The sequence below is a fragment of the Micrasema longulum genome, unplaced genomic scaffold, assembly GCF_059751315.1.
Source record: "Micrasema longulum isolate JH-2025_06_02 unplaced genomic scaffold, ASM5975131v1 h1tg001243l, whole genome shotgun sequence".
Taxonomy (NCBI): Eukaryota; Metazoa; Arthropoda; class Insecta; order Trichoptera; family Brachycentridae; genus Micrasema; species Micrasema longulum.
In genome coordinates this window covers 307,655-322,173 of record NW_028278430.1, presented here as the reverse complement: position 1 = coordinate 322,173, position 14,519 = coordinate 307,655, and the positions used below count along the sequence as shown (strand labels likewise).

At 31.9% G+C, this 14,519-nt stretch overlaps 1 protein-coding gene across 1 annotated transcript in view; it reads left to right on the top strand.

The window, feature by feature from the left end:
• The first annotated feature begins 950 nt into the window (after positions 1–950).
• LOC148276314 (uncharacterized) overlaps positions 951–14,519 on the top strand; it is a 60,258-nt gene continuing 46,689 nt past the window's right edge. Inside the window, exons 1-2 of the mRNA XM_088234452.1 lie at positions 951–1,078; positions 2,910–2,940. Of these exons, the coding sequence (XP_088090578.1) occupies positions 2,931–2,940 (10 nt within the window). The 5' untranslated portion in view covers positions 951–1,078; positions 2,910–2,930. The remainder of the gene's footprint in view (positions 1,079–2,909; positions 2,941–14,519) is intronic.

The window sequence follows — 14,519 nt, the reverse complement described above, 5'->3', positions numbered from 1 at the left end:
AATGTTTTTTCTTAGATAAAGTTTTAAAAATATATTGTTTTTCATTCAATATTCTACATTACTTTTTATACTAGAGGAATTAGGGCGCGGGCGGGGCGATTAGAACAAAAAACACTGAAGTCGCATAGTTATTCGATAGTCAATATTTTTAATGTTTTTTTCTTAAATATTCTTACTAAAAGCCTATAAATCCAAAAAAACAGCAATAAATTGTAATTTTATTTGTTTTAAACGCTATGATTTTTTTTAAGTTTCGCTTCTACTAAGTCAGTTCTCACGATTGGTCCGCTGACGATACGTAAACCGGATATCTTTCACAACTCTTTTATCATTGGTTGATCAACATGAACAAGTGACGTCGTTCAAAGTAGTTCGTTTTTATTTAAATATTTTTTATTCTTTTTTTCGTATATTTTATAGAAACTTTGCAGTACAATTTAATGCTCTTATTTTTACCCAGCGCAATAAAACATTTTTTGTATCCAATTTCTCGTAGGGCTGAAGTTCCTCATTAGAGCACATGTCTCACTCCTGTATTTAACCCACTATTTTTTATATCGTTTGGTAACATGTTGCATATTTTCGGTATTTTGTACTGCGGTATTTTTTTGCCGTATATATAGGAACAACTTGCCCATCCATAATAGTTAACTATTTTCAAATTGTTACCAACTTCAATTACATATCAAAGTAGGTACCTGTTACCTAAGTAAAAGAAATAAGATAATTAAGACATTATTATAAATGTTACTTTTATTGCCATTAAGGTATTTTGAGCTTACTGTGGATAACATACAGAATGTTACCTAATGTAGATTGTTGTTGATCTAACGCGATCCGTTCATTATTTGGCGGGAAATGGGAAATGGCGCTGTCTAAATAAGGCGGGAAAACAGAAATAAGCGTCACCGGCGTGTGACAAATGAGCGACAGTCACGCGACACGGCGTCGGTAGCCATCTTGTGAGCCGTTGTAAAATAAATGCACATCTCTATCGACAATACCGAAATCGGTTTGTTAAAGCTGTTGTTTATTAAAGTTGTCAAGTAACAATTTGACGACACATTTAGAAACACACGTATGCATTAATTGTTTTTTTTTGCCATTAACATTCTCAATATTATCTTGTTTTTCAAGTATATTATTTTATCTTATTTTCCCCATATAATTTTTTTACATGAATAATTATCTGTGCTATTACACATTTACATAATATATTTAACATTGAAAGGATTGGAAATTTTTAACGAATTTTTTTTTAATACCTAGATAATAAAAAACAATAAAACGCTTTGCACTTACAGCTAATCAAAACGGATTGTTTACCCTTGAAAATAGACGCACTTTATATCTGAATTATGCTATTTATATATATATTTTTATTTTTTTTTTAAAAAGAAATATTTGCGTTTTTTTTATGATTTACCCAAATATTTAATTTTGTGACCCATTTTCAACGAGTTGTAAATAACTCACTATTAGAAAATGGAATCAAGTTGGAGTAGAGTGGGATTCGAACCACGGACCTTTGGCCCGTGAGTCCGAGACACTAGCCACGGGACCACAACCCGACCATTATGAAACCATAAAGTAGACTCTTTTAACCTACTCTCCAAAATTAATCTTAATGTCCCCTTTCGCATGACAAGAAATAAATATTTATTCCATCTGCCAGTCTGTAGCACAAACTATGCACAACTCTCTTTCCTATATCGTTTTTGCTCAAACTATAATGCTTTTTTTCATCTGTTGATATATTTAACATGCCCTTAATTTATTTAAAAATAAATTAAGACTCATTCTTCCTGGATGCGATACGCTCCCACTTGCTATTTAATGATGCTCAAGCTTACACAAGCCTGAACACTTACTCCTACACAAACACAGCTCTACAATTACTCTCATACAAATACACACAAACACACCCTTTTGTTATACCACAATTGAATATGTATGATTTTTATTTAGAAACTTCGCTGGTTTGCCTTTAAACCGTATCTTTTTCACGTTACTATATCTTTGTCGACTGTTTGTTTCTGTATAAATAAACACCAGAGAATCTATATCAAACTTGTGCATTTAAAAATTAGTGTAGAATGTCCCCCGGTTAGGTTAGTCTCTACTGGTAATTTACATTTACACATTAAAAATGCTTTTTATAAATTTTGTTTTTCCATAAAAAACTAAACACATTTAAAATGTTGACAGTATATCGATTGTAAAAATACCTTTGTAAATGTGCTTCAATTCCATTTATGGGATATATATTTTAAAGTTATGTAGACATTGCTGCAAGAATATATAAAAATATACCATTTGTCACAAAAGTACATAAAAATCTTGAGGAATTTAAATTATTTGTAAAAAAATGGCTACTTGATTTGTGTCCCGAGAACTGTCTTGAGATGGCCACCCCACTAAAGCAGTAGACTTGTTTATATAAAATTATTTTTCCATTTCATGTTTTATATTTGTATCAGTGTCTCGATGAATATATTATGTCATATACGAGTATGTATATGTGGCATTCGTGCGGATGTTGGGCCACCGGGAACTTACCGATGTAAAGGTGCCTACAACAGTACCTTGTTCTTGGCCTAATGTCTGCCCAGTAGTAAAATATGTGAGCTGTACTAATAATATAATTTTGTTTTTTTTCTTCTTTTTTCCTTTTTTTTTCTTTTTATTATTTATGTTAATATATCTGTGTGGATTTAAAAATGAATGTGTATTATTTTATGTATATTTTTTTAGACATCATAAGTTTATATTAAATCATGTAAATGAATACCTCGACACAGGTTGTGCCCAGTATTAATATTTCAAACAAAAAGTGTTTTGTAAAACGTAAAATAAATTTCTTTTTTTAAGTTATGTATTTACAACTAAACATATTGCTTTTTTTACAGCTACCGTAGGACAACTCTACAATGGAAACAGGTAGAAATTTACATCTTAAATTGATTATCTGTATAAACTTAAAATACTCACCTTTTATTGTTGTATTTAGTGTGTTTGTATTTTATTAATGTAAATATATTGTGTTCTGTACATTATATTATTTTTATCACATCTATCTTGTTTTTCCGTGCATCTTTCCACCGTATTACTACCTATAAATACATGTTTTTTTCTGTATTATCTTCCAAGCACATTACCTATCTTGTTTGTCTAAGTATTTTTCTAGCATATTACCAATAAAATAACTTGTTTTTTATGAACATCTTCGTAACACATTATCGTTTTTTTTTTTCTGTTTACCTTTTCAACATATTATCTTGTTTCATAATTATCTTTTCTGCATATTTTCTTTATTTTTTTTTGTAGATCACCACAACAAAATTACAATTCTTAAAACATTATATGCTGTACTCCTTGCTAACAACAAAGAGCAACTGCAATTCTTGGTAACAAAGGTCTACGATGTATGCAAGACAAGCGATTTGCTGATGAATGTCGATAAATCGATCGTGATGGTTTTTGAAAGAAATGAAAGTATGGCTAAATGTGAAATCACTGTGAATGGAGTTATACTAAAACAAGTAGAGGAATTTTTGTATCTGGGAAGTATGTTCACTAGGGATGGAATGACTGAGAAAGATATTGAAAGGAGGGTGAGTGCCGGGAACAGAGTGAACGGTGCACTTAAATCGACCATGGCAAATAAATGCTTGTCACAAGAGGCAAAATTGGCCGTTCACAACGGAGTCCTGGTCCCGTCCCTAATGTATGGGAGCGAAGTATGGACTTGGAAAAACAGGGATGAAAGTAGGCTGAATGCTGTCGAAATGCGATCTCTCAGGCGAATGTGTGGTAAAACTATGAACGATAGATGCACAAATGTTGAGATCCGTACATTATGTAAGGCTGAGACAAGCATTATCGACAAAATCAAGAAAGGAGCTCTGCGCTGGTTTGGACATGTAGAACGAATGTAAAGCGAGAGAACGGCTAAGAATATTTACAATGCGAATGTTGATAGATGCAGAAATAGAGGAAGACCGAGAAAGACATGGCATGACCAAATCCAACAAATACTTAAACATGGACATGTCAAAAGTCGGAATAATCGGCGCGCGTGCATGAGAAGATGTATAAAATATATAAGATATATAAGATGTGTAGAGGAAGCGAGATCTGTATGCAAAGATAGAGTGTTGTGGCGTTCTATCCTCTCTGCCTACCCTTACGAGGAAACGGCGTGATGGTTTGTTTGTTTGTTTGTTTATTTATTCCTAAAAATGTGGAGTTGCTTTTTAAAAAAAATGTCAACGCCAAATTTAACATGACCTTATGGTATTATTACCAGAGAAATATATTTTTTAAATCAAAATTCACACTTATGATTTTGAAATACGGGTTAAACAAATGTATCAAAAATATATAAAAATAGTTTTAATTCATGTTTCACCAATCAATTACAGCGTAGTTATGTGTTGTTATAGATTTCCGGTTTCTGGGTAGCTATTTTTTCCAACGTTTAGTGTATTTTGACAACTGCGGAGTTTTTTTTTAATGGCAGCACAACTCACCTACGGAAACTCGTGACGTTACGGAGTAATTTCAAAATGACAAAACTTTTATAAATCATTGCCATGGTAAAACGACATTTTTCTTTTGTGGGTTATTTAACAAATTAAGTTTGCCTATTAACAATTCATTTTTATTTTTAAAAACAGTGAACTTACTCTTTGGAGTACCGATTCATATCTATGAACCATAGATCAAGACTAAGAAAAATAATTGAAGACAAGTTTTTTACTTACTTAGGTACTTAAAGGTTGCCGTGTTATTATTAAAACGAGAAAATATATCTATGTTAGTACCAACAAACTTTTTTCAGAAAAGCAATTCTTTGGATTTTAATTAATTCTGAAATCCGTTCATGGCGAAGCGTAATTTTAAAAAAGCACAGTAAAAAGAAATAAATATAGCCCCAGGAGTGAGCTTCAAATCAAAGTCAAAATTAGTTCCCCGAAATTTTCCAGAGAAAATATTTTTATGGAATAATTATATAAATGCTTCTCAATTAAGCATATCAAATTGCTTAGTTTATTCGTTTTCGTAATTTAATGGTCCATAAATAAAAATCTGAAAGTTTTTGTACCAAAAATTAAAATAAACAGAAATAACTCGAATATTTTGAGTGTGTCTAAATCATTTTAGACAACGTTGGATTTCACTTCCTAGGCAGTTATAAAGATGGAAATCTGTTGCAACAGAGAGAAAAAACATGTTTGAGAATGGAATTTGGAAGTCTAAGCATTTGCAGAGCTAATGATCTGTCATAGACTGGTTAAAGTGACCACATTTTTTTTATTTAACACTTTATTTATTTAACACTTTATATACATATAAGGGCGGGCATATTGCCTTAAGGCAATTTCTTCCTACCTACCCAAACCGTTCAGTTTGAGAAAATCTCAAGTATATGGACATGTACTATGTAATTATGCAGAATTTCATAATTGTATTCACAAATTTAAAACAAAATAAACTAAAAAATTACATTTTACTATGAAGAGAGGATAGGAGAGGTGAGGGAAAAGAAAGAAGAAGGAGAAAAGATCAACTCATACATTTAGATAGTGACATTTCAATCTTAATTTTAATGTAAATTGAGAACTAACAAACTAACTTAGTGGTAAAGTCTCTAACATTAGTGGGTAGGTTATTCCACAATCGAGCAGCCACTACTGTGAAAGATGAGGCAAGAAAATAAGAGCGGTGAAAGGGCATTAAAAGGGTTCTCTCGTTACTAGTTTATTCGTTACACTTTACGCACCAACCTCGTCTACAAATATTTGGACATTATTAAAAAATATTGTTTGTTAAACTAACTGGCAAAACGTATAAAAGTATTTTCAAGTGTTTATTTATTTATACATCAACGGTTCAAAGAACCTTTTTCAAAAAAATAATAATTTACAGAAATAATCACAGCATTGCACAATAATCATGTAGTACATAGTATGAAATAGTAGAATAATTAAAATTAAACAATTTAGTAAACATATAAAACAAAAAGTTAAAAAGAAACATAACATTTTTAAATAAAGATAGCAATAACCATGAGAAAATCTTACGTACTAAATATAAACATAACACAGTAAAGTTAAGAATAACTAGATAATAATAATAAAAAAAATAATACAACATTAGTACTTAAAAAATAAAAGTTGTTTGAGCAATAAAACAAAAATAAAAATAAAAAAGTTAAATTACTAAATAATAATACCTCTTTGTAGTGAAATCATCATCAGTTGGTTGGAAGAAGTTGCCATTTGGCAATAAATCCACCAATGTAAAATTTAAAATTTTGTCTAACATGTTAAATAAAGAAATAAAAAATCACGTATTCCAGGAAACAAAGTTAAATTTAATAATTTATTTTTAAATAAATCCATTATTTTTCTAAAAAATAACGAGTGAGAATTGCCTAGTAGGTTAAAAAATTCAGCCATATTAATCTCACCCACATCAATAAAGGTTTTGGCTGATTAACTTCATGAAAACCAACAGTGGAAGAGTAAAGGAAATGTGCATGTTTAATCATAGGCAGAATGGCGAATGTTACACTGTGTATAAAGTGGCCACATAAATCAGCCAATGACAGATAATAAGCCTTGAAAATGCCTAGACTATCATATATCAGTTTTTTCATGTTTTCTAGGTCTGTTACAACAAATTTAGAACATTTTAAGTACTCAAGAACATTTGTGAGCAAATACTGTAGTTGTAAGATATTTAATAGTAGGTTTGTCGATTGTGGACAACAACATTAGCTGCATATCCCGGCAGTCATTCCACGATAGTCTCTCTAGAGCCTAGAGTGAGTGATATCTTTTTTTTCAGTTAAAAGTACCGTCAAATGGGGTAACTTGAGACGAAATCGAACTTTTAACTTCTACCAAAAGTTCATTTACAATTATTTATTTATTTATTTACACGCGCTACGGGCTTTTACATTTATTAGAAATACATAGGTATGTATATTTAGTTAAAACTAAAGATACCATAAGAAAAACTGAAAGATACAATAATAAGTAAAAAATATGGAAATGTACAACATAGGTATATGGGTATATAGAAAGATATTTAATATATTTTCAGATAAAACATACACACATACATACACATGCACATGCATACATACATACACACATATACATACATGCATGCTTACATATATATTTACATACACATAAGTATATACATTATTATCGATATACATGAAAAAAAATAGTAAATAAAGACCAATATTAGGAGTTTTATTCACATTAATTTATAACCTTTTGAATACTTAACCTATAATTATATAAAGACGGACGAAATAAATCAACTTCTTCATACTCGTTACCTAGCCGGTGTAGTCTAAGTATTGGTGAATTGTAATAATAATTTTGACTGCCAGGATATTAAAACTTTAGCTGCCGATTATTTCGAACGGGTAGTTTTATGCTGATAATTTTACTTAATTCCGGGACGTTCAATACGCCATTTGCAATTTTATATAAGTTTAATAAATCATTTATAATTCTTCTTCTTCAAAGAGTTGACATATTTAGTGAACACAATAAATTATCGCAATCAATATTTTCAGTGGGTATATTAAGTTTGTAATTGATGAATCTAAGGAATTTACGTTGTAGTCTTTCTAACTTAAAAATATGAACATTGACATAAGGTGACCAAATCGTTGAATCGAATTCTAAATTAATTCTAACTAAGGCAGTAAATAATACGTTGAGGGTAGTGATAAAATTAAAATCCTTTATAGTTTGCTGCAAATATTCAAGACATTTCATCGCCTTATTAGTGATGGTATCAATGTGAAGAATAAACGATAATTTTTCGTTTAAAACTATCCCCAAATCCTTTATTTGTGTAGTTCTTCCCAGATTTATATTTTTGATTTTGTACTTTTACTTCTTCTTTTTAGTTTTTACTTCTTGTAAATGATATTACACAACATTTGTCGACATTTAAGAAAAGTTCATTTTTCTGGAACCAGTTGTAAAGCCTTACCAAATTAGACTGAAGAACTCCACAACCGATATCAAAGGTAATAGTTTTTGAAATTTTGAGATCGTCGGTAAAGAGAAGAATGTCTACTCTTTTATATATCGACACAATTTTGTTAACGAACAAAGAAAACAGTATTGGTCCCAGGTGGGAGCCTTGGGGTAACCCACTAGATGCCTCAAACTGATACGAGTTGGAACCGAATACTTTTACTAAGATTTTCCTTGATAACGGGTAGCTTTTAAACCATTCCAAGATATAAACAGTAATTTCCAATGAACTAAGTTTGTGTATTAAAATTGTATGAGAAACCTTGTCGAACGCTTAACTAAAGTCAGAATAAACTGTATCGTAATTTGATAAAATGGTGCATTTATCCAATCCTTTAGTCAATGTTTCCCTTTTAAGCACATTTAAAGCTTAGGGCACTTCCTAAATAACATTTAAAATTCACGTCTAAAAACATACGTTTTTGTCTTATACTTAGTTTCAATAATAAAGTCTTATTTTATCTTATTTCATTTTATTTTATTTTATTTTATCTCTAATTCTTAATATTTTATATGTATTTATATTTTCGACACTTGACACTTGTCGATATTTACTCACATGTCCACCCTCATTCCAATATAATACGCACTCACCCACCCTCTCCCTCACTTACACTCACACAAACACACTAGTATGTATTGTACGTGTATTTAATGTATTTCTGTGGATATCTGTCATTGGTTTTATTCAATGTATATTTTATTTGTTATATTTTTGTTACATATATTACTGTTGATATCCCCAATAAATAAAAAATAAAATAAAATTTTAAAAAATGTAGTCTCAAGTTGCACCTCAAAGCAGATTGGGGGGGTATTTTGGGACACTGCTCATTTTCTTGTCATATCTCGAGTTAGAAGGGGAATATAGATATCTTGAGATACTCGAAATTAAACAAATTATGTATTTGGGAAAATAAGCATTACAAAAACTGTTTAACAAAACAAAATCATGGGCAATTGTATTTCAGAACTAATTTAGAGAAGATATGTCTCCCTCTGAAAACTTTTTCAGGCGTACGTTTTCACATTGTTTATTTGGTCTCGACTAGCTAATTTGACATCGCTTTTGTTATAAGAATGTCGATTTCTTGGTATCACGACCGTAAATAAATTTGATAATGAGACAAATTACTACGTCATTGTGGTCTCCTATGCAAATTTGAAATTTATATCCTAAACGTCTCAAGTTAGATCCCAGTCTCAAGTTACCCCTTTTGACGGTATCATACTTGGTCTTCTATACAAATTTTAAATTTATATCCTAAACGTCTCAAGTTAGATCCCAGTCTCAAGTTACCCCTTTTGACGGTATCATACTTTACAAAAAACTAGTATACAAAATCTAGTGTTTTCACTTAATTGTTGAGTAAAAATTTTAAAACTATATATGACTGAAGTTCTAGCTGTTTCCTTTAGGAAAGACTTTCGTCGAATAACTTGGCCAGGATATGTAGGCGTGTAGATATGTTGTTATTGCCAATCAAGTTATCTACACCTCTTAATGTATCCAATATTTAATAATATGAAGAACCCTCAAAACTCATTGGTTTAAAACTCATTAGTGCAAAATTCAAAATAAGGCACATGAGGAAAAAAAATAATTGATTCATCATAATAATTTCCTTCTTTGCACCCAGTGGTGCATAGGGCACAGTATCGGTAAAGAAAATGCTGCGTATTTCGATCATCTGTTACTTAAAGGTAAGGTGATCAGTCTCATGCTTATGTCCAGAAACTATAAAATATTGCTGTTTAAACAACCCTTCAAATCAATATTTGACATCCACCTCACCAGGAATCAAAACTAGGACCTCAAAAATGGCAGACAAATGCACCTTTTGCTTCACAACGAGGCAGACTTTTCTCCACTCGATTTCTTATTTGCTCGAAAAATTGCTGGAGAGAACAAAATTTTTGTCACTTTTAATGCATAGATAAACGTATCGAGGGGTCCTAGACCCGTCGGTACAAACCGATGTACTTACATCAAAACTTGATGGTGAGGGGGTCGGTAGTGTATCTTCGTAATCGGTCGGGAGAATTGTATTTTCAACTATGACTATGACTGAAGCTATATCATTTTATTGCGTAGATATGTTACCGTGACGCATGCTTTCCCTTGTTTCATATCGATGTAACTACCCAAAACTTGAAGGTGGGGGGTCGATAGTGTATCTTCGTAGTCGCTTGAGAATTTATATTCAACTATACCGTCACGGTGGAGGTATGACGTCCTTAACTTTCCATCATAATCGAGGCCCTGTAATTTTAAGTTTTTATAATATTTTGAAATATCAAAATACCATATTATACATAACAATATTTGTATGTAAAATGTAATTAGTCGGACCAACTTTCAAACAACTCTACCTACCCGTCCTTCCCATTTCTAAGCGCACTCCACGTAACAATAATCCTACGTGTGAGTGCCGGTAACAACATTAAAAATGGCCGTACTAATCTATTGTTAACCGATTGAAGTGCTTCACAAATTGTTCAACAAGCGAGCTGTGCCAGCGTCCATTTAGACCGCCGCGCTAGTTCCATACATACAGCTGTGCCAGCGTCTCACTCCCGCCAGCTTCAGCAGCCAGGTTCTAGCACACGTCACGCTTCATCATCAGCAGGTTAGTGGAGTTTCGCCTTCCTTCCCCACCAAAACAGTCAACTATCTAAATTTTCCTCCTCCTAGGACGAGGTATTCTTAACACTTTTTCCACTCAACTGTACTTGCACCGTAAAATCTGGAAAAAACAAAAATAAAAAATTCAAAATCTATTAAAAATACCTGTTCTCAATAAATTGTGACATTAAATATGACGCAAATAAAATGTTTACATAAGTTCTTAGAACCTTTTGAACTCACTATGTTGAACATAAATAAATAAATATTAAAAAGCAACGGGAAAAGTATGAAAATATTACATGAGCTGCTTTTTGCAGTAACCTGAGACATATTGAATGAAATTCCATCGTAAAAGTTACATTCCCGGAGACTGGTACATAAATTTTTACTGTTATTATTTTGATTAAAGTTCAGATAGTAGGTAGAGTAGGTATACCCGCGTGCTTTGTTTGTGATATTTTATTGATATCTTTGTTTACCGTTAAGTTATCTATTCTCACTTTTTTAATCATCTTCGTCATTTTATATTATGTAATTCATATGGCATAAGACACTGCATTTGTACACTAATCACGAAATCTTACGGTTGGTTCTGAAGGGCCAATATCATATTTTATATGTTTCTTGCCACCATTTTGTCGATGTCAATTAAAAAGCTTTTAAAATTAACTATTAATTGTGTACATTGTAAACGGTAAACGTTCAGTGTAGGTTGAAATAAATTATTTGGTCCCAGGTGGGCGACATTATAGAGATAGATTATCAAAAATCAATAAGTTAAAAAATTCTTAGATGAAAAAGAATAATGCAGATAACCAAATAAAGTACCTACAAACACTTACCCTTTCATCAGTTTCGCTCAATCGGCAAGAACATGAGATTTCTCCAAAAAAATATAAGATTATGTTGTATAAATTTAACTTTATGAATGAAATCAAAAACGTCATCTATAAAATACCTTACTGTAAAATGGAACAAATATGACTCAAAGATCTGAATTTTATGAAATAAACAACTCGTTAGTGAAATACAAAACTTTAATAAAAGAAGCAATTCTCTACAAATGTACCAAGATTAGTTAATATAAAAATTCAGAATTCTGCCTAGCTAATATGAATGAGTGGTTGACAATAAATTTATCTAAGAAATAAATATTTGTAACAATAATAATGACAAGTGAAATAGATTATTGATTGTTTTCTTCTCGAGATGATATGAAATAATGTTGATTTTACAAAATAAAATCCGCAGATGGAACTCATCGTCTGCTTCCTTGCATTTGTAAATTTGTGTCCCATGATCTTGAAGAAAATTTTAAAATGCTGACATCGACTTTTCTTGGTATTTACAAATAAACTTCGTAATAATTAGTGATCCATTCGAATCATGGAGTAAATACACTACATTGTAAAATCTTTATCATCGGACAAGGTAGATAAAAGATGGGGTAAATAAAATAGAATACGGTGAAAAAATGGAAAAAGATAGAAAAAGGTGGAAGAAGGTAAAGAAAAAGGTAGAGAAAAGGTAAAGAAAAAGGTAGAGAAAAGGGTAGAGAAAAAGGGAACCTGTATAAAATACAATCTCATTAGAATATGATATCTCTCTCTACAAAAATTTCGGTAATAAATTTAAAACAAACAGGCTTACGTTACGTTGAACGTTCCCTTTCTTGAAGGACTACATTTTTGAAATGTGCGATCGCCTCTCTTTGAGTCTTTGCGCGATAAATGGACTCTTTGTCTCGAGTTATCAAATGAAGAGAAATGTACTTTTAATGCACGGATATCGTATGGATAAGTTACTACCGTGGCCGTCAGATGGCTCTAAATCAGGCAACTTAGAATTATAATCCAGTATTAAAATGCTTTCAAAACGGGGTACGTTGGACTTGTTTTTTACAACGTTACAACATCTGTCGTAATGTTTTTTTATTAATATATGTTTTCAAAGACGTCAAGTTGTTCATTATAACGCCACAAAATATCTAAATTATTACAAACAAACCATCACGCTGTTTTTCCGTAATGGTAAATGGAGTAGATGGAACGCCATATCTCTCTGTTTTTATATATAAATCTCGCTTCCTCTACATTAATTCATCTTCTCGTGCACGCGCGCCGATTATTCCGGTTTTTGACATGTCTTCAAGTGTTTGTTGGATTTGGTCATGCCATGTTTTTCTCGGTCTTCCTCTATTTCTGCATCCATCAACATTCGCATCGTAAAGTTTTTTAGCCGTTCTTTTGCTGTTCATTCGCCCTACATGTCCAAACCAACGCAGAACTCCTTTCTTGATTTTGTCCTCAATACTTATCTCAGCCTTACATAATGTACAGAACTCGACATTTGTGCATCTATCGTACATAGTTTTGCCCGACATTCGCCTGAGAGATCGCATTTCGATAGCATTCAGCCTAATTTCATTCCTGTTTTTCCAAGTCCATACTTCGCTCCCATACATCAGGTTCGGTACCAGGACTCGTTGTGAACTGCTAATTTTGCCTCTTGCGACAAACATTTATTAGCCAAAGTTGATTTAAGTGCACCGTTTACTCTGTTCCCGGCACTCACCCTACTTTTAATATCTTTCTTAGTCATTCTATTCCACGTAAACATACTTTTCAGACATACAAATCCCTCTACCTGTTTCAGTATAACCCCATCCCATTCACAGTGATTTCGCATTCAATCATACTTTCATTTATTTCAAAAACCATTCGATTTATCGACATTCATCAGCAAATTGCTTCCCTCGCATTCATCGTAGACTTTTGTTGTTACCAAGAATTACGGGTCCTCTTTTTTGTTAGTAAGAAGCACGGCATCATCAGCATACAAAAGACAGTTAAATCACCCGTTTTTGCTCCCATTCTTAAAAACCTTTCAATTCTTTCGTACAGTTATCAATATATGTGTAACTGCCATTATGATATCACACATCCCTGTTTGACTTTTTTAAGGATGTCAAACCAGGGCGTGTATGATCCATTTACCTTAACACATGCTGTGCTGTCCTTATACTCTTCGTTAATATTACGATTTACGTCAGTGGCCCTTATAGATCCAAGCCGTAGAAACATCAAAGTCTAAAAACACATTTTAAAATCCATATTTAATATCAGAAATCGGACACGAGGTGTAAGTGTCGCGAATTCACGGATCAGAGGGTCCGCGGCTCGAACCTTCTCTACCACAACGTTATTCCCATTTCCTAATCACGAGTTACTCGCACCTAGTAGTGGTAGCGTTTTTAATTGTTTTTGTTTTAATAGATTCTACTTTTTAATGTTTTTTTACGATCAAATTATTGGTTTTCAATCACTAATATGTCGTGATAATTTTTTAATGGAATGTAACGAAATCTCGAAATGTAATTAAACGAATTCTTAAAGGGATAATTAAGAGAAAGCAAACAGTTTCGGCAAATTCCCTTCCAATGTCCTAGAGGCGCTGAGGATTCTGTAGTTTGGCTTCTGCCCACCTTAAAGTAACACGAAAGTAAAATTAATTTGGTTCTATCCGCCACACAAATGCTGATTGTATCAATTTCGCTTGAAAAGTAATGAAAACGATTTATTTCACCGCGGAAGAATGGCTTTAAGCTTTAAGGGGATTTAAAACAAGTGAAATATTCCAGTAAATGCGTAAACGAGAAAATGATAATTTTCTTCTGGAATTCTAGAATTGCATTCATTTTCCGGAGAGCCGATAAATCACTACTAAAATTTTACGACATGAAATGTAATAATTATTGTTACAAATTATTCAAAAAGCTAAATCTACATAAAAAACTTTGATGTTTTATTTATTGT